The following is a 26,814-nucleotide window of genomic DNA, read 5'->3' as shown; positions in this document are numbered from 1 at the left end:
CAGTCTGCTTTGAAGAGATCAGGAGTCATGACACTGGAACCTAAAGAAAGGGGTAGTCATAGCCCACTATTGGGTTCTGAATAAACCATAATGTCAACACTATTTACTTGTTTTAAACTTTACAAAACAACCCACAGACAAAGCAAGGAAGACCTAACTGCAAAGAGAACAGACGTATTTAATACCTCTGAACCATAATTTAAAAATGGATAAGAGGGTAATTTGCATAGTGTGTGTATTTTACCACATTAAAAACAATTTGAAAACAGAAGAGGGAACAGAAATGTATATGTTATCAACCTTGATTATTTGAAAGTTAAAGAAGAGACAACAGTTTGAAGGTCGCAGGGGGAAAGAGTAAGTAAGGGTAGGGATGCTAAGGGTAGGGTGCTAATGTCCTCACCTTGAAACAATGTTTCAAAGAGAAAAAAGAAATGGAGGTTTAAGTGTACTATTTAATGTTACAAAGGTAAACAATAAAGGAATAAAAACTAGTAATATCATACTGAGCAGAAGGGGGAAGGGAAGTTAAAAGCGAGCTAAGTTAGGTTAGAAGATAAAGGTTAAGAGGATAAATCAAATAACAGCACATTATTCATCATTTCGGACAAAAATTGTTCCAATGTGATTGCTCTTAGGGAGCAGTTAGGTTGGAGGGGGTCAGTTCTTTTCACTGAGATATTTTTTTTACTACTTGATATCTGTGTGTGTATATTAACTTGATAATTAAGAAAATTTTTGTTTAAAAGACTAAAAATAGATAACCAATAAAATCCTTTTACAGTCATCTTACAGATGAGAAAATGCTGGATGAGGATAGAGGCCATTTAAAGGGTTGGTGAGAGTGTGGGCCTTGGAGACGGTCCCCCAGCCAGGAGGGGCTGTGCTTCAAGGACCCAGAGGAGATGAACGTCATACTCCTCAACCTGAAACGGGGGAAACGTAACACTTACCTCACTGGGGGGTTGTGACGATTAAATGAGAACATGTATGACAGTGGTCAGCATGTGTCAGTGGCTGCAGTAGGGGTTGAATATCCCCAAACAAGTTTACACTCACGTATGGTTATTCGTAAGGGCCAAAGCAAGGCAAGACCTTGTAACCCAGGGGTCCGCAAACCCCGGGCCCCGGACCAATATCAGTCCGCAGCCTGTTAGGAACCGGGCCGCACATCGGGAGGTGAGTGGCAGGTGAGCGAGCAAAGCTTTATCTGCCGCTCCCCATTGCTCCCCATCATTCGCATTACCACCTGAATCATCCCCCCACCTCGCCTGCATGCCCACCCCCAGAAAAACTGTCTTCCAGGAAACTGGTCCCTGGTGCCAAAAAGGTTGGGGACCGCTGTTGTAACCAATTCACCACTTCTTTGTTTCAGGGTTGGCACAGTGGCCCTAACCAGGTTATTTAACGTCCCCAAGCTGCACTCTACTCAACTACACAGTAGGAGCACTGCTTTTCACTAGCCCTCTTGGTGGGTCTGAGAACGGTTCAGGGGCTCTTCCTCTGGGTACCTGCTGCCTAATCACATCCCTGTCTCTCTCTTTCCCTATAATTTTATGTAAAGCTTGTTGTTTATAAGCCTACAGTTGTTCACAGGGGGAACAAAATACAAATTGGGTTGAACAGACTATTTCATGAAACAAGAAGGTTGTATTGGCTTTTTGTATCTTTCCAGATAAAAAAAAATAGATAACAGAGGTGAGGGAACCCATTACGTCAGATATGCTGCCTAGTCTTTGCAGCCAAGAATACGAACCAGATGCAAACTAACTCAGCTTAGAGCAGACCTGTGCATCTAGGTCATATGAAATTAGTAGACTGTCCACAGCACCATCTTGACATTAATAACAAAAAATACTTGTAAAGGTTTTTTGTCGGTAATAAATATCTCTATTCCATAGTCTATTTAAGAAATCATAAATTTTAATAATAATTTCTGAAAAAATACACAGTTTAAACTAGCAAAATCTTTCAAAGATGAGTTCTGACAGGATCACCTACACTGACTCAGGATTTTCAAAAAACAAACACACCAAACAATAGGTTCATTTAACCCCAATTAACTAAAATAAAGTTCTCAACTTTCAAGGAAACATAGTGTGTCCACCTGTTGCCATGACAATGCCTGTGCTCAGCACCACTTATCATGATGGAACTGCCAAGTACAGTCCATCTCTGTGTGTGTGTGTTTTATACATCACACGTAGGGAGCCAACCTTGTAAGGAAGGAAAGACAAGGAGATGACAAGGCACCCTGATGAGCACATTGGTCCAGGAGCAGAAAGAAGAAAGCTTATATCCATCTGAGGGCATTTAATCCTTCTCACACGTCCTGGACATCCTATCTCACAATCACACTTCTAAACATGGAACTCAAGTAAATGAAGCAACAGGAAAGCGAAAAAGATTAAATTAATTGGATTATGTGCTAGTGAATAAACAGGAAAGTTTTCCTCAGACTATTTCATTATTTTACTTTCTTGCCTTTAAATGATCGTTTGAAGTGGAATCCAGACCCTGGTAAAGAGTAGAGATCCTGGGGCTTCCCTGGTGGCGCAGTGGTTGAGAGTCCGCCTGCCGATGCAGGGGACACGGGTTCGTGGCCCGGTCTGGGAGGATTCCACATGCCGCGGAGCGGCTGGGCCCGTGAGCCACGGCCACTGAGCCTGCGCGTCTGGAGCCTGTGCTCCGCGGTGGGAGAGGCCACAACAGTGAGAGGCCCGCATACCGTTAAAAAAAAAAAAAAAAAAAAAGTAGAGTCTTCACCAGAATCTATGTGAGCCTCAAGAAATACAAGAAACATCTTAATCACAACCAGGGGAATGCAATCAGCCCAATTCCAGAAGGCAGGGAATTCTACAGCCTCACTACTCAAGGCATAGTTCAGGGACCAGCCACATCAGCATCACGTGGGCGCCTGTCAATAAGCACATGGACTTCCAGGCCCCACCCCCATCTGCTGCACCAAAGCCTTTCATGAGATCTCCAAGTTACGCATATGCATAGATATGTTTAAGAATCTCTGCTCTATAGGACAAACAAAAGAAAACAAAAAGGTGAAACACAGACAGAAAGAGATGGAAAGGGGAGCCTAGAGATTCCGAGACTTTTCAGCCCACGGCTCTTAAAGCTCCTGTTTTGAGGTAGCACTTGCCACTTTCACTCATGTCCCCTGGACCAGAGAAGTCACTTGGCCGGAACCACCATGAATGGGTACATCCTGATATTGATTTAAAAAATAATTATGAGAAATATTGAAATGGATTTTAATATTTAAATCTACTTCTACGTTTGAGTTAATGACTAGAATGAATAATGTCAAAGTTTTTTGGTTAGGAAAATACATAAAATAAATTTAATTTTTACAGAGCAGCATTGCTCATCGTTCTGTAAGTATATATATGAGGCAATGTGAAAGCGAACCCAAAGCTAACTGACTGGAGAATATTATTGGATAATTTTAAATGTCCCTGCGTAGAACCTCCATACAACGATTAAGGCCAAAATTTTCTTTGAAATGGAAATTAACTGGCCTAAGAAAACCTATCTGTTTCACTGCTTGGTCCTAATGAAGGATTCGGGGGATGGTAGGTTTCTTGAAGGAAGTGGGATGGAGGGGAAAGAAATGACCTTTTGCAAACACTACCTTCTCCCTAAGTGTAGTGGACTCGTCTGCAAAGAGGTGAGTAATAGCGGCCGCTGTGCCCAGCTGGCAGAGTCATCAGGTTCAAATGCAAGAATGGGTGTGAAAGTGACCTGTAAATTATAAAGCACCGGTCAAACATTTCATGCATTTTTTTTCCTTTTCTTTTTAAACCACAGAGGCAATATGGTCTAAAATCATGGACTGAGGAATCACACAGGATGTGTCTGTCTGCCAGCACCTCCCCCTGAGGATCTGGAACAGTGAGTACACATCTCATATTCCCAATTTCCTCTCGGTTAAGTGAAATGATACTCATCACGGTAGATTGTGTTATTGTCAACATGCCTGCTTTCCCTCCCTTCCTGTGTAGCCCCTGAAGGAGGATTAAAGAGCCACCCATTCATGGTGGTTCCGGCCAAGTGACTTCTCTGGTCCAGGGGACATGAGTGAAAGTGGCAAGTGCTACCTCAAAACGGGAGTTTTAAGAGCCGTGGGGTGATTCTGCCACCACTGTCCTCCCTAGGCCACGAGTGGCAGCTCACCCAAACAGCAGCTGCTCCTTTGGTGTTCCAGAGTGTGGAGGATACACGCTGGAGCAGCATCCAGTGTGCAGGTGAAGGAGGAAGAAAGCATTGCAGCCAGAGATGCGGGGAACCGTCTGTTGGCACTGCAGCATCTAGTGAAAGCTAAATACCTCTCCTCCGTGTAGACTGCAGTGAAGATTAAATGTGATCATGTATAGAGAATACCCGAAAAAAATAACACCTGCTATTGTCAATAAATGTTTGTTCCTTCTCTCCACTAGCATTCATGAAGCTGATACTGTTGCTGAGAGCAGCTGCCCCAGCTGCCCCCATGTGCCCATCAAAATTCCAGACTAGTAAGAGCTTAGGCACTTGTTGTAGGGACCTAACATTGACTGAGGCCTACTGCATGCTCAAAGTGTGCTAAATTTCGTTATGTCAGCCTAACAGTCCTGAGAGATTGGTTTTGTATTCTCTGTTTTACAAGGAAGGTAATTTGTAATTTGGAAAAGTCGACGGCATATTGATGGATCTGGCAAGAGAAAAACGAAAACAGCCTTCAGTATTTCCAGGATAAAATCTAAGAGAAACAAGAACTAACCAGTTTTTAATGAGTCACGCGATAGGGTGAATTAGATAATTCATAATTAATATCAGTGCTGTGCTCAAATAATAATGTCTTTCATTAAACTGCAGGAGTGATGCCCAGAATGAAGACTGGTCAAAAGGAAGCACGTACGGGGCTTCCCTGGTGGCGCAGTGGTTGGGGGTCTGCCTGCCGATGCAGGGGACGCGGGTTCGTGCCCCGGTCCGGGAAGATCCCACATGCCGCGGAGCGGCTGGGCCCGTGAGCCATGGCCACTGAGCCTGCGCGTCCGGAGCCTGTGCTCCGCAACGGGAGAGGCCACAACAGTGAGAGGCCTGCGTACCGCAAAAAAAAAAAAAAAAAAAGGAAGCAGGTATGAACATGAATTTGCTGTGCGGTTCTCACACACACACACACACACACACACACACACACACTCAAAAGTATGCACACATATGTGGCTCTATGCATTTGCATCAATATGTAAGATCTTGTATAATAAACCTGAGGCTAAAATAATTAAATAAACAACATAAGCAAGTTGTACACATTTTCAGTACAGCAAAGTACAACTGGACAAGGGAACTGAGAAGTAAAGTTGCCCCCCCTGCCCCCAAGGGCTGCCCACTTCTTCACAGACACGGAAGCTTCAATTATCCATGTGGGGAATGGACTTTTGGATTAAACTCACGATTCACTATAGGGGAGAGGGAAGGAAACAGACCAGGAGTTGTGACCAGATCCAGGCCTGTGCTGAGATATGACAGCTCATGTCAGATTAGAAAGGTCATACGGCTTACTCCAAGTGACACAGCTAAGAATTATTAGAGCAAGAACCCAGGTCTGTATGCACGTGTGTGATCCATCCACGGAACACCTGGAAATAAAGGTTTCTGAAGGCAAGTACAGTGCAAACATTAATCTTGAAAACATGTTCCAATTCTGTTTAAACAACATACTCTAGAGAAGCTTCTTTTCTTTTTCTAAAATGTTAAAATGTCCAAAAGATTTAGATTATACAAGAAAATATTACAGAAAAACAAAACTGATTTTAAGAAAACGAATGGCCATAGTATAAACTGCCCATTCTCAGGGCTTCCTAAGCAAGGCTGTGGGACTAAAAAAAAAAAAAAAAAAAAAAAAAACTACAGAAAAAGATATTCTACAGGAAAAATAATTCACATACAATATTTCACTGTAATTTCCTTTCTGCTGGCCTTTCTTAGAAATCACTGTACATGTAATTAGGATGGGTCCATTTGAAAATGCTTACCGACCATCAAACTGTTTCAACAAGGCAGATAACACATCTGACATGCTAGTAGATTCAGAGTTTGGTCAACCTCAGCTGTACTTTCTAAAAGTTACTTTGGAATAAAGTATAGCCATTTCCACGTTCTCATTTGCGTTGTTCCTGAAATCTCTTTGAGGCCCACAATGCGTTTCTATGCCTAGACTGCTTGGAAGCTTACGTTGACGTGGCCTTGTCGATTCCAGCCTCTCCTGACTATGCGATACTTAAAATCCTTAATCCGATTAGCTCAAGCATCCAAAGTTACAAGATCATTGACATAAACGCTTAGGGTTGTGGAATGCGTATCTGGATTTTCTTAAAAGTTACCTTGGATTAACATACAATTGTAAAGATGAATCATGTTTAGCTTATGCAGTGAGAGAATCTGTCTGCCTGTCTGCTCTTTCCCATGAATTTGTTCCACAGTCTTAGACTACCTTTCTCGGAATAATTCTTAAAATAATTTTAAGCATTTATGTTAAGCATTTAATCTTCAACATCTGTGCCATTCGTATTATTTAAAATGTTTTAAAACGATCTAAACTATAGTGGAATCTTGGAAAACTTGCCTCTTGGTGTGAATAAGGAGACTCACAGGGGTGTTGAGTGGCCTTCTTCATCTTCAGGAAAATTCCATTACCCACTCACCTGTTAACTTCTGGTGGTCACACTGAGATAACAGCTGCCAGTACGACCTCCAGCTGTTGCTTCCTACCATTTAAACACGATGCTGGGCCCACGCTTCCACTAAAATCATGAAAACAACAAGGCTTGGATACCCAGCAAACCATATGGACTCGTTCATACTATTCTACTGAACCAGTGTTTGAGAAAAGCATATGGCAAAACAAGTGGACAGGTTCTGAAATGGAAATAAGCATTCTAGAGTTGGATTTTAACTGATGTACAATCCAAAAAAAAAAAAAGCTAGAAAAGTTTTGATTACATTTATTGTTACCTTTAGGTTGCCAAACACTTGCTACTTGAAAAGTTACTTTTCTGATCAAAGTTGTCATTTGTTCTTTTCTAGCAATATCCATCAGAATCCCAGTGTGGGGATAACTTACGAAGAGAGGAAACACTGGAGGTGCCCCGAAGAAACTGGTGTAAGCCGTCTTCGTCTTCACTGGAGCTGACTATACTGTTCCTCATTTCCAGCATGGACAGCTGTGTGCAAAGGCTGAGCTGGTGGTCCAACTTTTGGACCGTCTATAAAGCAAAGTTGTAAGATTTCTGAGTGCCATGAGACTTAGCTCATCTATTCCCTGTAAGTAACATTTACTTTTCCTTGAAATAGAAGACTATCCGGTACACAGTCCGTGCCCAATAAATGGTAGCTGTAATTTTTATTATAAGCTATTACTACAAATACATTAGGAAAAATGTAATATACTCAATAGCCTATTTATGAATCTGAAAAATAATAAGCACCAACCTAATTTGATAACCGCCTTCACCAAGATGACTCGAAGAGCGCACACACCCATACTCATAGTCCCTGGAGAACAGTACTTATCACGGAAACAAGGTTTGCAAGTTCTCTTCTGTAATCATTTTAATTTCCTTCTAAGCAAATGTGGGGAAGTGGAGATCAAACTGCAAATCGTTGGAGATCTAGACAGCTCTGAAATTCCTAACCGAATGGACGCAGGCTTCCATCCCATACCTCTCGTCACTTATGGGCGTTCTGGGAGGGTACCTGACCAGTAGAATGTGCAAGACTGGAAAACACAGGGTTAACAAGCCAACCTCCTGCTTGCTGGGGCTGATCAGCATTTATCAGTCTGCAACCTCCCCCTGCCCCGCCTTCCATGGCCTATACCACTGCCTAGTTCTTCCATTCATTTATCATCTTCCTTTGATTGCTTGAAAGACTCTTTATGAAGAGGTTAGCACCTCATCACCACAAGTGGAGGTCCCTGACATTCACAGACACCTCACCAGGTCATGGAAAATATAATAATTGCATAATATCTCCTCACGCTTGAGAAATGATTCCCTGAAGGGTCTCTAAATTACAAGCATCCCCACTTCACTTAACATATGACTAATTAATGAAGATTCAGGAAAATATGTATTACATAAAAGGAGATATACCTAACTATGCATATGTATTTAACAAAACAGACTCAGAAAAACACTTACTTTATCATTTAAGGTGGGATCATTCAATGAGTAGAGCTTATTTGTAATGTCTTTCCCTATAAGATACCTAAATATTTCATATAGGAAAGGCTCTGATTCCAGAAAGTAAGTTAATCTTTCTCTTGACCAGCATAAAAATCTACAGTTATCATCTGCAATAATGGTGACCTGCCAAAGAAACAGAGAGAAAAATGTGTATGAATTATGATGTTAGTAACTTGGGGGGAGGGAAGAGTAGAATAGTTTAGTGGATATTATCATAGCAATGCTTTGTCATATTAGTTAAAATAAGATCCGTACACACTCGCTTCTATAACTAAGTATAACATTACATTTAAAACCAAGCAATCTGTAGACTAAATGGAAGCAAAGTCCAAGTTTTGTTGTTCTGTTTTGTGAGGTCTGGTGGTAGAAGAATGGCCACCGTGTCAATAGCACTGCTACGGAGTGTGCTAGACTGATGTCTCAATTGGATGTTCAATTTATGGCTAATTATTTCTTTATATCCAGATAATTATACTAGAGAATGAGAAAGCAGACTCACGTGAATTGGTTTTAGGGCCCAGATGGTTACTGATAAATATGGCTAGTAAGGGTCCTTCTCTGGGTCCTTCTGTCATAGGTATTTCTCGAGTGTGACCTACCAAGGGTAGCCCACTGGGGACACACACAGAGATCCCCCAGTTAGCTCAGAACTGGGAAACCATACCTTTTCCTTAAGTGTTATTATATAGGAAAATGGGAAAGCATCGTAATTGCACTACACAGAATTTAAGTATTCCTTAAATACATCCTCTCTCCAGAGCAAGGGGCCACGCCCTCACTCCAAGTTCAGGGTCAGGACACCCTTCCTCCCATGCAGGTCCTTCTGTCAGCTTCACGTGGCCCTCCTATCACTGAACTCAAGCTCATCCGTGGTCCACTCTCTCTCCTGAGCACCCTGAGGGCAGGGACTGTGCATCTTCATACTGAATGCCTGGCTTCCAACACTGAGTGGTGCTCAGTGCAGGTTTACTGATGAAGAAATTAACATATGAACACAAATACTGTTGAAGGCAAAAACCATTTTTACATCTTCAACATTAAACCCAATGCTTGTCCAACTGGCAGGTTAATAAAGGTTTCTAAATTGACATGAAGTCATATCTGGGCTCAGAGCAAAGATTTCCAAAGGAGCTCTTTACCCTTTGTTAGTAAAAAAATTAAACATATTTCAGATGACAAGGAGGTATTTATGTCTACTAGGAGAGAAAACAGAAAACCCAGCTTCTCTCCTTATGTCAGTGGTTGAAATCTGACCTTTAGTAAATGAGAGGGTTTGGCTACAAAACGTGGGTCAGTGTTCCTAGAAAAATAAAGCTGCACTTATTTATTCTATTAAATAATATTAAATACATTAAACAATAAATCCCCCAAACCAAACACATTGGGATTTAAGAAATGCATCAGCAGCTCTATGGCTCCGTAAAACACTAAATTTCATTTATTCTTTCAACGTACATTGTTAGGCTCGTACTTTATGCCAGACACGGTTCAAGGCACCGAGGTTACCATTGTGAACAAAAAAGCCAAGATCCTTGCCCTGTGATGCTTACATTCCAGTGGAGGAAGCCGATGATGAATAAAGAAATGTGACAATCTCAGGGGGCAGTAAGTGTTTTGACAAATACAGAACAGGGGAAAATGGTAGAGAATGAGTAGGAAATGACAGGTACACATAATGCCACTCACTTTAAGTATGTATTGTACTTTAACATTTAAAGTGCTTTTACATCTATCATGTAAGCAGGTCCTTAAAATTGCCTTTGAGGTAAGACGGATAAGGTTCTTCCTCATTTTCCAGATGCCAAATGAGAAGCACCAGGGGGCTTCTTTGCTGGCGCAGAGGCTAAGGATCTGCCTGCTGATGCAGGGGACACGGGTTCGATCTCTGGTCCGGGAAGATCTCACATGCCGCGGAGCAACTAAGCCCGTGCACCACAACTACTGAGCCTGCGCTCTAGAGCCCACAAGCCGCAACTACCAAGCCTGCGGGCCACAACTACTGAAGTCCGGGCGCCTAGAGCCTGTGCTCCGCAACAAGAGAAAGAAGCCACCGCAATGAGAAGCCCGCGCACTGCAACAAAGAGTAGCCCATGCTCGCCGCAACCAGAGAAAGCCCGCGTGTAGCAACGAAGACCCAACGCGGCCATAAATAAGTAAATAAATAAATTTATAAAGTTATAAAAAAACAAATGAGAAGCACCACAAAACTTAGGCAGGTACACATGTTAATGAATGGTGGAGTGAGCACTGCTGACTTCCAGCCCAGGCATGTTTTTCCACCAGGCCAAACCCTACCCAATGTGTCCTAGATTCATCAAGACAGTCACAGAGAAAGGCATTTGGTGAAGTGACCACAAGGCTGACTCACCATCAAGAATCCTGCATACAAAGAACAGCTGAACACGATGTCCTGAAGCCTACATTCTAATGGAGGAAGCTGATAATAAGTAAAGACATGTGACCAAGGGGAAAAAAAAGATTTAAAGAAGTATAAGGTCAAGTATAAGGTCGAGAGCCATATAACCAGTCCCGAGGAGTTCCCAGAGATAGTAGGAGATGGGCACGCAAACAGAAGGCAACCAAGTAACATTCTAGAGGAGTAATTAGAGAAAGTGAGCACCGGGCACACACAGTGGCCCAGTCCGGCACCCAAGCGTTGAAGAAAGGGTTAGGAATGTTGAGGTCCCTTCATTTTGCGCAGATGTCATCCATGCCTTTGGAAGATACAGTTCATGAACAGTGGGGGAAGAAGTTAAAAGAGGAGTTGGAAATCATCCAAGAAAAGAAGTCGTCGTTGCACTTAGGTGATGTATATGCATTTAACTTTTCTTCAACCATTTTAATAACCTCAAGTTGCCCTGAGGCAATAATACTTTCAAAATGATGCTATAATTTGCTTAGCCACCATTTCCTATATTTTTTAAAATGTCTTTTAAAAATTGAAGTATAGTAGGGCTTCCCTGGTGGCGCAGTGGTTGAGAGTCCGCCTACCGATGCAGGGGACACGGGTTCGTGCCCCAGTCCGGGAAGATCCCACATGCCGCGGAGCGGCTGGGCGCGTGAGCCATGGCCACTGAGCCACGTCCGGAGCCTGTGCTCCACAACGGGAGAGGCCACAACAGTGAGAGGCCCGCGTACCGCAAAAAAAGAAAAAAAAAAATTGAAATATAGTTGATTTACAGTGTTTCAGGTATACAGCAAAGGGATTCATTTATACGTATATATATATATATATATATATATATCCTTTTTCAGATTCTTTCCATAATGGGTTATTACAACATACTGAATACAGTTCCTTGTGCTATATAGTAGGTCCTTGTTGTTTATCTACTTTATATACAGTAGGAAGCCACTTATTTTATTGAAGTATAGTTGATTTACAATGTTAACTTCTGCTGTACAGCAAAGTGATTCAGTTATACATATATATTCTTTTTTAATATTCTTTTCCTTTATTGTTTATCATAGGATACTGAATATAGTTCTCTGTGCTCTACAGTAGAACCTTGCTACTTATCCATTCTATATATAATAGCTTACATCTACTCACCCCAGCCTCCCACTCCATCCCTCCCCCAACCCCCTCCTGCTTGGCAACCACGAGTCTGTTCTCTATGTCTGTGAGTCTGTTTCTGTTTCATAGATAGGTTCATTTGTGTCATATTTTAGATTCTGCATATAAGTGATATATGGTATTTGTCTTTCTCTTTCTGACTTCCTTCACTTAGTGTGATAATCTCTAGTTTCATTCATGTTGCTGGAAATGGCGTTATTTCATTATTTTTTATGACTGAGTAGTATTCCATTGTATATATGTACCACATCTTCTTTATCCATTCATCTGTTGATGGACATTTAGGTTGTTTCCATGTCTTGGCTATTGTGAATAGTGCTGCAATGAACATTGGGGTGCATGTATCTTTTTGAATTATAGTTTTGTCTGGATATATGCCCAGGAGTGGGACTGCTGGATCATATGGTAATTCTATTTTTAGTTTTCTAAGGAACCTCCATACTGTTTCCCACAGTGGCTGCACCAACTTACATTCCCACCAACAGTGTAGGAGGGTTCCCTTTTCTCCACACCCTCTCCAGCATTTGTTATTTATAGACTTTTTAATGGTGGCCATTCTGACTTGTGTAAGGTGGTACCTCATTATAGTTTTGATTTGCATTTCCCTAGTAATTAACGATGTTGAACATCTTTTCATGTGCCTATTGGCCATCTGTATTTCTTCTTTTGAGAAATGTCTATTTAGGTCTTCTGCCCATTTTTCGATTGGGTTTTTTGTTGTTGTTGAGTTGTATGAGCTGTTTGTATATTTTGGAAATTAAGCCCTTGTCGGTCGCATCGTTTGCAAATATTTTCTCCCATTCCGTAGGTTGTCTTTTCAGTCTGTTTATGGTTTCCTTTGCTGTGCCAAAGCTTGTAAGTTTGATTAGGTGCCATTTGTTGGTTTTTATTTTTATTTCTATTGCCTTGGGAGACTGACCTAAGAAAACATTGATACAATTTATGTCAGAGAATGTTTTGCCTATGATTTCTTCTAAGAGTCTTATGGTGGCATGTCTCATGTTTAAGTCTATAAGCCATTTTGAGTTTATTTTTGTGTATGGTCAGAGGGTGTGTTCTGACTTCATTGATTTACATGCGACTAGGCAACCATTTCTTATTGATGGTGGAAAACGATTTTAAACCGGTTAAAATTATTATTCAATTTAAATGTAGTAACAATATTCAAATAGTAAGCTAGACCTACAGTATGTATGAGTCTTACAAGTCCCTAAGAGCAGGCATTTAGCTGGAAGCAGGTAGTTAGCATATCGACTGAGGTCATTTCAGTGGATAGCTAATGCTTCATTACTGTCAAATAGACTTACTTAATGATTTCCTGTTACAACAGTCAAGTGAAACATATCTTTAATGAAGAATTTTTATGATGCAATCTAGGAATTTTTAAAGCTTCCATGAAATACATTTGCTTCTTAGGTTATTAGGGTACCTCAGCAGTGCCATGCTTGAGTTCTTGTGAAGAATTTCACAGAAGAAATAGAAGCAAACACGGTAATGGAAGACACAAAAGAATTTCTCTCAGGTAGGGAATTAGACTAAGCGTTTGTAACCGGGTTTGCTGTGATTACCTCAAGGCGCTGGATTAGTCCCAAACCAATCCTACGCCCTTACATAATGAAAAGACCTTATCAAGAAAAAGAGCGTCGGAGGGAATTGCTGAATGTCCTGGAATGGGAATGGCAGTCTGACACTGTGACTGACTGACTGTCCTCAGGGGAGAATTTATTATTTTATTTGTGTACTGCACAAAGTTTCATGCACCAGGAACATAAAAATGTCCTGGAGGTGGTCTATTCAGCTAATTCTTACTGAGTTTTCATCTGCACTAAAACACAGCAGAGTCAAGACTGGCAGATTAAATTGCTTTGCAGCTTAACCCAAAGATTTACTTAACACTAAGATAAGGTTTTATTTAAAAGCCAGTTATAACTCAGTGTTCATTTATTTCACCAGAGCTTGGACATCTGCCTCCAAGACATTCTTCTTCCTTTAAAGTCAGTAAAGGTTTGATTTTCAAGCTTCACAGCACAGGATGTGCTATTGACTCTGGGAAGGCAACAGCGGGAGGTAAAATCCAAAAGAAAAATGGAAATGGCAAAGCTCGCTGGATATGAAACTGTACAAAGAAGAAACCAAACACAAAAAACTACCTTTTGTGATAATGATACTCAAGATTCTCCAACAGTTCTAAGCAGCAGCTTGGGTCTGTAAGTACTAACACAGCACCTAGGGGGCAGCTGGAAGTTTAGAGTCGTTGTCTCAGCTCTGTCACTCTGCCGGTCATCATAATTACCGCACATTCCTGAACAACATTCACTGTGTAATCTCAAGGGACAGTCATCGAGTCCACTTGCTTCCTTTCCTCCTTTCACCCTACGGTAGAATTCAGTAGCACCCCTACCAAAGAATGAATTTAAAGAAAGAAAAATGCAAAGGAAGCGGCTCCTTGCCAGAACACTTGTAACTGTTCAGAGTTAGAGAAAAATGAGATTAGCAGGTTGAAAGGCATGTGGACGGAGACGTCTGGCCATTGACTCTCAGGTGTAAATGCCACTGGCACAGATAGCGAAAAGTTGGTCCTGGGAGCACCTGCCAGTTTTCACTGCGAACTCGCTTCGGGAAGAGGCAATATACTCCTACACAGATGTGCAACAGCTATTTTTACTGTTGAGTATCTGCCAGTAGGAACATTTGGTAAATAATCAAAACAGAATCTTTCCCGAGGGCTTACTCTGATGGGAATCTGCTCCAGCTGTACAGGAGACAGTCTCGATGATGCCAGGGTAGGTTTTACCCATTGACCCATCAGGAAATGCCACACCAGACTCTATGCCGAGAAAAGCTGACTAGTCTTCGGAAAGACTGAATAAATAGCCTTCACTCAGCTAAGGTACCTCGAGTTTGGTCATGTTTTTAGAAACATGAGGAACATTTCTCAACTACCGAATCCCAATCCCTAGTCTCCAAGAAGAAAAAGAACTGTGACCAGTGGCAGAAATGCCTTTCTTGTTGTTAATTTAATTATAACTATAACATAATTTGAAGTCCGGTGGAAAAGACAGTACATGTTATATCCCAGGGGCTATGTGCTTCTGGAAACAGAGGAGGTTCAGTTCCCACCTTTTCCCCAAATGCCAGTCTCTTCAGGATTATATGAAACTGAGCTATTGTGTAAAACCACTTGCTACTATAAAGAGAGAAATGGATGCAGCAGATAAATGTTGGGCTTTGGAAGAAGAAATTGTAAGGTGGTCAGAGGAAAGAGGGAGAGAGGAAAGAAGTGGCCCTGTGCCAGTTTGTAGATGGTGGTGATTAAAGATACTATAAGAATAAACCTCAGTGCAGAGCTGACCCTTGAAAACGCAAGGGAAAGTGTAAATGAGGGGAGACAGGGCACAGCAGCTGCTTACTCCTCTGTCTTAAGCTCAGTGAGCTTGCAGCCAGCACTGCAGCCAGGTGGTAAATTTATATGAGACCTTCTAGTAAATGCACATAACTTTAACCAGGTATGTGGTTACTCAGGCCAGTTACTCAGGCAGGGTAGGAGCAGGGCAGGCCTGACACCATTGTAAATAAACTTAAGTAGTGTCTGTGAATGTGCCCTATTATCTCCATGTGGCATCCCAAATTGTGTGGCATTTCAGAAAAAGACTCAAAGATAAGATTCTGTCATCAAGAAACACTGATTTTTTTCCTCCCTCAGGTGATAGCATCCCCTTCTATTCCATTTCCTACCTAAATACATTTACCCTCCGGCTCATAAGAAAACCTGTTCTCAGGATATTTCCTTACTTCTGTTTATCTAGAGACTGAGACTAAAGGAAACTCTCACCCATTTTCTTGGTTACTCTCCTAACAATAATGAGGGGAATAAAAAAGGAGAGCTGGACACTCGCAGAAAGAATCAGAACGAAGTGTCACATAATGGAGCACTTCTTTTAAGATACAAAAAAGAATCAGGCTAAGTAGTCATGTTCGAATTATTGTAATTGTGAAGAACTTCGTTCTTTGCCCTTAAACATATTCATTAAATTTAAAAGAGTAAAGTGGTTACAGTTTTTTTTCATAAGGATTAACAAAGTAGGTTCTCTAGGGCAAAGTCAGTTTTCTGTTTTTCCCCAATAAAAGTAACCAATTACATGTTTTAAGAACACTGATTATCTATAATTGACATTTTCCTTTTTTCTCATAACAAGAGCATTAGATGTTCTCTATGGAGAAATCATAAAAATTCAAATAAGCAAAAAGGAAGAACACAAAAAAGCAATCAAACTCACAACCCAGAAATAAGTGTTAACACAATGGCTAAATCAGGATAGATCTTTCTAGACCTCTTCCTGTGTACACATACACACTACTTTAAGGTTTACAAAAATGGGGTCATACTGTATGTTCCGTATGGTAATCTCTTCTTTCAGTAAATCATGGCCACTTTCCCATCCATATCCTTTGGATTTTGAATGAGACATGAACTAGTTTCAATCTTCTTAAAAATCATGCCAAAACATACCTGGAATTTTTCACCTTTGTGCATCTGGGTTGATCTAAATTCAGGAGAATCTATAAAGGCACAGGGGTAAATATTATGCAGAAAGTGTCCTCGATAGGAGACCTTCATTCTGATAACAGAAATTAGTGTTAATAAATGCATAATAATCCACACATAATGTGACAAGCCTTAAAATCTCCATAATCTTATGGGTTTGTATTTTGTAAAATTTTAAAGACCCCCCCCCCAGGTGACTGACAGAATTAAAAAGCCCTTCCTGAGGCACAAGTATTAATTTCAAAGTAAATTTCACCAACAACAAGGGAAGAAAAGTGTCCGTATTGAAGAAGACATGTGCCTTCCAATGGTTATCATTGCTGTTATAGCTGGAGTGACCATATAATTAATTACTCAAACTGGGACACTTTTGAGAGGGAACAGACACTGGCTGTCTCCCCAGGAGACTGATATTCCTAGAAGTTGTGTTTCTGTGATGTTCAAAAAATTAAGCAAGTCACCTCTGAGACATGCATAAGCTCCTTAAATTTTAACACCCAATTTAAACCTATTACAATTCTGCCTCATTAAATTTAAATAAAACTTCCAAAAAAGTTGAAAACTTCACAAATGAAAACCCTGACATCAACAAGATTCACAGCAATAAATTCTACATAATTTTACCATGTTGCTCTGTAATATTCTAAAATGCAGTTGTCTGATGAAAATTCACCACCAACCAGCTCTGTGATCACTTCCTTCATTGGTCAGCAACATTTCCTTTCATTCATTTTTCCTACCCAGAAGCCAGAAGAGGATTCCAGGCAAACGAAGCATTTCGATTTCCACAGAGCACTTACCTTCCCTTCAGGAGAATACTCAGACGGTCGTCAACTGAGGTTATATCCTCTGCAGCATAGGTCTCGCCCTTTTTCAATGTCTGGATCATGCAAAACTGTCCAGTTAATCTTTTGAACAAATCTGGAGGCACACGGAGTGGTTCAAACAATCGATGGTAGAGGCTTTTGAGTTCCTTTTCGATTTTTACCTGAAAGGCAGCAGTGAGCAGATGCCACACTAACACAGCAACACCAAAACATTGGCTTCTGTGGTCTAAATAGGGATTTTGAGAATAAACAAATCTGCAATGGATGCCATCACCCTTCTGAGTGTTGGTCAATGGAATCTGACACAGAAGAGTAAGTGGTGATGTAAATTTAGACGCCGAAAGGGCACTTTTGCAGTTAAACGGAACCCTGTGAGCATATGGTGAAGATCTGCACCATTGAGTACATCTCTTTCTATGCGCTACCAAGCAACTGTGGAGGTTTCGAATGCTGTCACAACATTCACCTTGCCAATCTTAGCATTTCCTATAAACAACGTAAAACCTTTTCATTTTTAGAATACTTTTGTTTCACAGAAGGAAATTATACTAACTTTGAAATATTACAGCAAGAAAATAAGTATGTAAATTAGGAATCAACTTGGAAACAAATTTATGAGGATACATACATTAAACACTTTTTCTATATATAATTATTACCTAATGAGTTAATATAGGAAAGCAAACATCCACAGCTGCAACTGCTGCTTCTCATTTATTCTGTAGCAAAGTGAAGAGTAAAAAAGTTTCCAGGTAGTAGTCTCATCCTGAGCTACCATAATCTCGGTAGAATAGAGAACCCACTGGCCAGTAAGGCTGGATGCTACAGGGAGGGAAAGCAAAATGGCTCAATCACCTCCGCTGTCAGACTATTCAAGGCCCGGGTCAAGCCCCACCTTTGCACCCAGCATTAGTCTGGGGAATCTGTACAGCATGTGAATGAACTCTGGGGTTCAAATGATCGTCCATCTCAATGAAATCCACGGTAGCCACACCATGAAGCTTACCGACGCAGATGACCAGGGCTGCTCAGATGTCACTGCAGCCTTTGCAATGCTCTCACTTGTCCTGCTGTTTCATTTGAACGAAGTACTAGCATTTATATTTTTCAAAAAGGTAGGCTTATTGTCAGAGAAGAAACAAAAGCACAGATGCTAAGTGATTTACTTACCTGGTGCTACCATCGCATCAGCAACTTCTGAATCTTATGTTCAGAACTTGGGGTTCTAGTAAGTTCTGATGTTCAGAAGCTGAAATCCTTATCATTATTATCATCTACCTTCTCCACTCCACAGCTCTCATAATGAGTGTTTAAAATAATTCACAAATCTGTCTCACTTCCGGCATGCACACTAGCCAATGTGGCACAGCAGCAAACATGCGAACTGAAAAACTGACTCATATTCATAATCTGCTCATCCTGCAAGTCTTAGCTCAAGTCCCAATTCCTTCATGAAGCCCTCTTAATTCTTCTCTTTGAAAGCATCCACTTATCAAATGTTTTCTTGAGCATCAATTAAGTGCTAACCACGCTTGGCAGGAACCGGGAATACAACAGTAATTGTGGTAGATGATATTATTGTTTCCAGATATTTGCTGCTTCCACCCCCCGTCAGAGGATCATATATCCTCTTATCCTATCCTACCCCCACATCATCAGGCTTGGTCATGTCATTTGCTCTGGCCAGTGAAATGGGAGCAGAAGTTTTAAGAAACATTGGGTGTTTCTTTTGTTCCCTTATATTTTTCCCTCTGCCATGAGAATGCATGTCCAAATAGAACCTGCTGCTTCAGCAGAGACCCTGAAATGAAGAAGACACATGGAATAGAATCACAGCTGCCAAAGTCCATATATTAGGTTGGTAAGGAAAAAAACCTGTTGCTGTTATAAGGCACTGAGACTATCAGATTGTTTGTTACACAGCATAATGTAGTGAAAACTGACTAATACAGTACGCAAAACAGACTGGGTTACAATGTTTGAGGAGATGACAGTCTAGTGGAATGCCTATTACATATATCACCTGTATCATCAAAATTATAATTTCCTATGAATTATCTTGTTTTCTAATAGTTTTCTATGTGCATGTCTGGCCTTGAACATAAGACTAGAGCAAGCATGTTATCTTTTACTTTACTGAATATTTGTATGTGCTTTGGACAGTCAACAAACAGCTGTGGAGTGATTTCTAGGAGCCATGCTATTTTCCTATTCTGTTTACATCTGTTTGTTCTTGGTATGACCAAGGAAATACAACAAGGAGTGGAAAAGAAAAAGTTAAAGACTAGTGTTTTCATAACAACTCACCAAGAATGGTGATTTCCTTAAATGAGTATTTTGGACATAAGAAAAAAAAACAGCTATTACATTTTTAAAAATAGCATGAAAAAATAGCATAAGCTATTTGTAAATCATTAGCAAGTTCATGGAAGTTGTCTCTGAGCACTTAATTTTATAACAAGGCAAAGATTTTCCAGAGTGACATTTGAATATCAATAGGCAAAATAAATAATGAAGTTAGATGACTAAAAAGAGAGAATACTGTCATGTTCTCTCATGTCTAAATTGCCCTAATGATTAAAGACGTTTTAAAAACTCGTTGGTAGAACAAATTTCATGGTGCTCAAATATTTCACTTTCAGAAAGAAAGTGAAAGTCTTAGAAAGACTTTCGTAGAAAGTCTCATCTTCAGAAAAATGATATTAAAGGGCCTAAAGATGTTAGATGCTCATTCTCAGGTCCGAACAAAGTACTTGAAAAGCAACGGCTTTAAAGTCTCTTCTTTATTAATTAATTGTTAGTAATTACCGGTCTTTTCTTGTACAAAAGATATGAAAGATGCAAAATGTTGATCCCCAGGAACACCGAGTTCCAGATCATGATATCCAAGGCACATCGGTAGAGAGTGGCCCAGACGATGTAAAGGGTACATCCTGTTGAATAATGAAGTGGGCATGTTAGGTGTCTAGAGTAGCTTCAGCATGTAGCTTAATACATTTGTCATCCTCCATGTATAAAATAAACCAAACACATCTTAGAAATACCTGACAAATATCACATTAAGTTACATTTTGGTTTTTGTTTGATTACCAAAACAAACAAAACCAAAACACACTTTGTTGCAGAGAACTTGTAAAGTATAAAAACCATTTTTTAAAGGAGGAAAAACAACTTCATAATTCTGCTACTTAAAGACAACCACTATTGCTATTTAATACTTCCTCACAGTCTTTTTGTATTTTTACCTGATGGCAAACCTAAGGAATTCACAATTTAAAACCTATTCTTTTACTTATTGCAGTGATTTTCCCATTTCATTAAAACTCTTCGTATACATAGTTTTTAATGACTGTAATTAATTAAACCATAATTTATTTAACTATCTCCCTCCTGGTAGACAGGTGAAATGTTTTGGTTGTAATTTTTGACAAGTAGCAAAAACAGCTTTATACATAAAAATGTATCTGTTCTTGTGACTGCTTGCTTAGTTACGGTGGATCACCTGACAGTGAGGCAAGGGAATAACTTTACAGGTTTTGACGACACTAAAGAACTGTTTTCTAAGAGGTTTGTGCAAATTTGCAGTTTCTTTTGATCAGTTTTATGATGGGAAAATCAATATATAGTTTAAATTGAAAATAAAATTATCAATATCAATTATCAACACAAATATATCAACAGCACATATGCACATAAAAACTAAATCTCCCATTTAAAAAAGTTATTCATTTGCAATTTTAAAATTTCATCAGAATGATTTGGGGCACCTGAATAATAGCCCAAAATATAAAAATTTTAAGGTTCTTTAGGTAATATTGCGTAGCAAATATTGAAGACATGTAAAATCTTATTACTTAAAGGAGACAGGGTAACATAATGGAAGGACTGACTGGGAAGCTGGAGGACCTGAATTATAGTCCTGGTTTGACCACTTTTTCCTAGTCTTAATTTTGGATGAGTCATTTAACTTCTCCAAGGCCTCAGTTTCTTTGTTTATCAAGTGTTGGACTGGGTGATCTCCCTTGGTCTGTTCCACCTCCAAAACTCTGTCTAAAAAGTCATAATTACCTTTTGCTTTTTACAAGGTGTGGTTTTATTTTTTCACTCAGTACTCTGCTCCTCCTGCTGTAATCCCTACCTGACTCAGAGGTAACAGCCACAGAAGTCCTACAAGCTACCTTCTAGCTACCCTTCTACCACCTTCTTTGACCCTTCCTTGTCATTTGTCATATATTTCAGGCACAATGAGCTACTCTTCGTTCTCCCTCAACATGCTGAATCTCCCTCTCCTCTGTGCCTTTTACCTGGATACCATACACACTCACACTCAGAGAAATCCTTCTCATCCTCCCAAAACCAGCTCCAAAGTTGTCTCTTCAGTGGACCCTGGTCTGCCTTTCTGCTGAGCCCATCATGCTGTCCATTTCTCCCTGGCACTGGGTGCACACCGGCATCACAGCATCTGATCTGTCCTATGTGACCGCCCATCTGTTTCTCTCCAGCCCCCAAAAGAGTGTCTTTCTCAAGGATGGGGACTGCATTTGTCAATTTCTGTCTGACATATTACAGGTGCTCAAAAATGCACCTGAATAAATGAATCACCAGGGACATAATCACACAGAGAGTAATCTGTCAAGGATCACTGGCTAAAATAGTAAATTCTATTGTTTTAGTATTTTGATGTGGATTAATTTAACGTGCTTCATCAGGGTTAACAGAGCACACCACCCCCCAAATTTTACTTGAACTATTTTGTCTGGGTAACTGTTTTTGTTCCCTGTGTTGCTTTACTTGCTGCAGCAAGTAAATGCCTATTCAAATAATGATAGTTAAAACTATAGAGTACTTACGATGTGCCAGGCACTACTGTAAGTCAGATATCACACTCACCGAATTCTTACAACCCCAGGAGGTGGTATTTTTACCCTTATTTGACACGTGGGGAAACTGAGGTATAGAAAGTTTATTGACCCAGTTACGCAGTTAACAAGTATGTAAATCCTCTGAAACCCCCAATACAAAGTCCATCTGATGCAAGTTATAGAAAAGTTACATAAAATCTCAGTTAGGTATCTTACCTATAGTTAACATCCCCCTAAGAAGTATCATATGAAGGTGAAGAGTAGTTGGAATAACCAACCCAACTGCAAAAAAAATATTTGCTACATGAAAAACTAGATGATGTATCTCTTTCCAGTTTTCACAAGTGGTCTCATTGGAAGGCACAGGTAGGATAGTTTCTAACTCAGGTGTAAAACCTATTGCAGTTGATTCTGCCAATGGGCTGGACTTGGTATAATTCATCTTGAAAATTCCTATAAAAACAAACAAAAGGACAATCAAAAAATGACAGCTGTATCTTATCACCCCTATGGGTGTTGTACCAAAATTATTTCTGAGAACTAAATGTTGGTAAATAGACTTCTCTGGTGGTTATGAATTAGACAGACCTAGGTTCAAATCCCAGCTCTGTCACATATTAAATGTATCTATTTCCTTATCTGTTAAATGATGATAATACTTCATTGACTTTATGAGGAAATGAAATATATAAAATACTTAGCATAGTGCACAACTATTCTCTTATATATATATATATATATGTGTATATATATATATATATATCACTCCATATATCTATATGTTTGTATCTAAACATACTTGGAGGGGGAGAGAGAAATGAGGGAATTAACTAGTCTAAAAGACAATCACCAATGTTCATAAACCATAGCTATTACAGTAATTTAGTATAGCTTTCTATCATACTCGCACTAGTGACACTGAATCCAAACACAGGAAAAATAACTAGAAAAAACGATTTTTTTAATACCTTCAAAAAATTAACACCTTACTATTTACTATTTGAAGGCTTAGGATATTTGGAAGGCTTTAATTTCATACTCTTGTTAAATCACTAGAGCATACATATATACATTCTAAATTATCATATATGACATAATAAATATATTACTATAATCATTTATATGTACAGAGAGAGTGTTAACATTTACTCCTTTAACTGTCTAAAGATTTACTTTCCCATAAAAATTCTAGTTGCTTGCATCTCACAAATTGAAAAATAGTACACTTCCAGGTTCCTTATATGGAAGATGGGTCATGAGTATACATTTGACTATTTAATATTAGAATCTGTAGCAAATACATTTCAAAGAATATACATTTTACACATGCTTACATAAACCTTAACACAAAAGGGCACTATTTCCTTACTATATGACCTGTCCTCTCTGGTACTTAAAAAACTCTTTCTATTGTTAATTATACAAATTGGTCCCCGGCAAAAACTATGTAGATTTACAGAATATGTGAATTGTTCTGTTTCGGGAAAAGAATTCCCAATGGGGACCCAAAATATGTTTAAATTTAATTTAGAAATATGATTTTCTTTCCAAATAAGGTCACACAATAAGCCATATTTTTCCATTTTTTTTCTTTTCATCCATCACACTAAAATGAAGGTTTTAGGTGGTAGAATCAATTGGTATCAGGTTGGGCATTTTGAAAGGATGTTCATAAATAAATGTGAAAGAATTCCACATCTCTTAAGATGATAGAAACCTAAACATGCCTAAATTTACAAACTGTGAATGAAATGATCAAGTCAATTAAAGATCCCTTCCCATAATTCTAGAACAGTTCATACATATGAGAAATAGTTGACTTAGATATTGATTTGCTGCAAAAAGGAAAGAAATCATTGAAATTCAACTACTTTCCAAATTTTATTTTATTGAAGTACAGGTGATGTACAATATTATACAAGTTACAGGTGTATGATATGGTGATTCACAATTTTTAAAGGTTACACTCCATTTATAGTTATTATAAACTATTGGCTGTATTCCCTGTGTTGTACAATATATACTTGTAGCTTATTTCATACATAATAGGTTGTACCTCTTAGTCCTCTACCTTCCAAATGTTTGGCTCAATAAAAATACAAACCTATTAGGATGGGGGGAGGAATCATTATTTTAATAACTCAATTTATCCAAAGTTTGCTTTCAAGAACCAAATCAGAATTAATCTCATAAGTTTTTCAGAGGGAAAATGATATTAAATGTCCTCTATCACTCATGATGTCAGTATCAGCTTATGCATTAGTATTACATAAGCTAAAAATAACTGCCATTTCTACTGCACTTCAGAATGTGTTTTCATTCCCATTGTCCCATTTGTTCCCCTAACTAACCTGTGTTCTCTACGAGACAGGGACAAAGTCATATTCACCTAAGTATATCCAAGGCCTTTTCTCTGTAGAGAATGCCAGAGGTGAAAGCCATATGGAAGGTATACAAAAATGACAGAGATTTTTAGAAATTACTTTTCTGTCTCCCCAAACCTCAGTAGGAAAGATAGGGGAGTGCCAAGCCTGCCTGAGGCTGGGAGAGTCAGGTTCTATACTACAAGCGCCAGGGAGCCACATAAGCCAGGGAAAGTCACTTCTGCTCCTTGGGTTGGCTTCTTCCTGGGAATTGAGACAACTGGACTAGATGGTCTTTGAAACCCCTTCAAGTTTTAATAGCCTGTGGCTCTAATAGATATTTATATAGTCAGTTAAGTAATACATATTCCCCCTCACATCCACCTGAGTACACCTGTACTGCCAACTAATTCACTGTAATTCAATTTCAGGCTTTTAAAATTTCTCCAACTGGCACTAAAAGTACCAATTTCTGGTCAAGAGAAATGATAGGAAAACTATGATCTACTAACCCAAGAACCAAGGACACGGTGAAAAGAATTTTTAAAAGGTGAGATAATCCTACAACATATTTTGATGCACCACACCTTGTTAAAAATATATGTATAGTCCATATACTTATTTAATTTTCTATATTCAATATATATTGTAGAGTAATTAACATTATATATTATACATAATTTATTTTATTTGTATGTTTATATGTCTATTATTTATCTAGGTATACTTATTTATATGTCTATTTTGAAATGCCAGTAACCTGTCAATAAATATGGATCGGATCTTGCCAATAAATATGGAAACCTCTTGCTTGCCAAAGGTTTCAGCTTCCTTTGACCACTACTTAATAGATTTATGTGGCTTGCACTGAACTATCCTTATACAGAGAATGAATGAGTCTAACAACGAGGAAGGTTAGACTGGTAAATTGGTAAACGTTCAGGTTAATTTTGACTAAATCAAGAGAAATTTTCTTTTTCCTCGGAGTCTGATTTCTTAAATTACCTGTTCTAGTTAAGGCCTGTTTATCTATTGCTTTTCAGGTAGGTGTGTGCAGGGCTAAATAGCTAAATGGTGAAACTAACATTAATCCTTCACCAAACTACGCAAATGAAGAAGATAACAGCAGTGAGCAAAAGTCGTGCTCATAGACTAGCGCAATTCATTCCGTGATTCTAACTGAACCTTCGTTTATCTTCGGAATGACAAGGGCACTATGTTGCTAAGAGTCTTTTCGTACTTATTCTTGCTCCAAAGCCAGCAGTTTCTGAGACTTATCTGGCCAACGACACGTTTCCCAAAGCCTCGGAAACGAGGACGCGGGTAGATCTCGGTTTCCCCAGCCATCTGCTCTCCCCAGGCGCCCAGCTCACCTCGCTCCTTAAAGAGGGAAGGTCTGTGTCAATTGGTCTTGATCCGAGGCTCTCGGGCCACGACGGGTGTGCAGTGAGCGCCCTGACCCACCTCGCATTCGCAGCGCCAGGCCAGAGCGCGCGACCCGGTGAGCCCGGCTGCGCGTTGCCTCCGCGTGGGACCCGGAGGCCCTACAGGGGGCGAGGAGGAGCCGTAGTGGGTTCGCGGGCCCGGAGCCCTGTGAGCCTCTCGGGGAGGGGAGAAGCCGAGCTCACCTAGAGCTTGCGGGCAGCAGAGCGCGGGAACCGGCACCCGATGGGGCCCAAGCGCCCGAGGACGCTGGCGCTGCCAGACCCGAGTGGCGGCAGTTGACATCCGAGGGTCTGTGTGACCGCGACGCCCAGACCCAGGGTGAAGGGCGGCTTCCAAGGACAGGGAACCCCGCGAGGGCGCGGCCAGCGAGGAGAGGGCGGGGTTCCCGGCGGCCGGGGAACCGAGAACAGGCAGCCGCCGCCCGGGAGGGCAAAGTTGCTCCCAGTTGAGCAGGGATCTAACTTTCGCTTCCCGATTTAGCCGCGGGAGCTCGAGGCTGCAAATAGCCGGGCGCGTTGTGGGAGCCCGCGGCCGCTGCGCCTCCCGCTCCTTACCTGGCTCGTCCCTGGCGCGGAGCCCGGGCGGTGCTGGCCAAAGTTTGGGGTGGCAGCGGCGGGGCGCAGGGGACACGGACGCGAAGGCTCGACGGGAGCCCGACGCGAAAGCCTCGGCCGATCGGCGGGTCGGGAGGCTGCTCGGCCGGTGCCGGGTCCCCGCGTCCGCAGCGGCTTTGACTAAAATAGGCATCACGGCAGCTGCGGCCGGGGCTGGGGCCGCACAGCGCACGCGCCCAGCGTCCCGGCGCCCCCCGGCGGGCGGAGTCCCGGGCCTCGGCCAGGACTCCCCGCCCCGCTGCTCCAAGTCCGCCGCCGCGTCTCCACAGCGTGGTCCCGTTTGAAGCACCCGCTTCTTTCTTTCCTGGTTTCCTCTCTACTTCTCTGTTCTGTTCTAGT

General features: G+C 40.6%; 1 protein-coding gene across 1 annotated transcript in view; it reads right to left on the bottom strand.

Moving 5' to 3' along the window:
* The window catches only part of POPDC1 (popeye domain cAMP effector 1), a 39,761-nt gene extending 13,153 nt beyond the window's left edge, over positions 1-26,608 (bottom strand). Inside the window, exons 1-7 of the mRNA XM_060030172.2 lie at positions 26,416-26,608; positions 22,269-22,505; positions 19,999-20,123; positions 17,164-17,351; positions 16,328-16,436; positions 8,196-8,363; positions 7,118-7,259 (exon numbers count right to left, since the gene is read on the bottom strand). Of these exons, the coding sequence (XP_059886155.2) occupies positions 7,118-7,259; positions 8,196-8,363; positions 16,328-16,436; positions 17,164-17,351; positions 19,999-20,123; positions 22,269-22,505; positions 26,416-26,608 (1,162 nt within the window). The remainder of the gene's footprint in view (positions 1-7,117; positions 7,260-8,195; positions 8,364-16,327; positions 16,437-17,163; positions 17,352-19,998; positions 20,124-22,268; positions 22,506-26,415) is intronic.
* Between the last annotated feature and the right edge of the window lie 206 nt (positions 26,609-26,814).

The sequence above is a fragment of the Delphinus delphis genome, chromosome 14 (genome assembly GCF_949987515.2).
Source record: "Delphinus delphis chromosome 14, mDelDel1.2, whole genome shotgun sequence".
NCBI lineage: Eukaryota > Metazoa > Chordata > Mammalia > Artiodactyla > Delphinidae > Delphinus > Delphinus delphis.
This window is presented reverse-complemented; position numbering and strand designations above follow the sequence as displayed.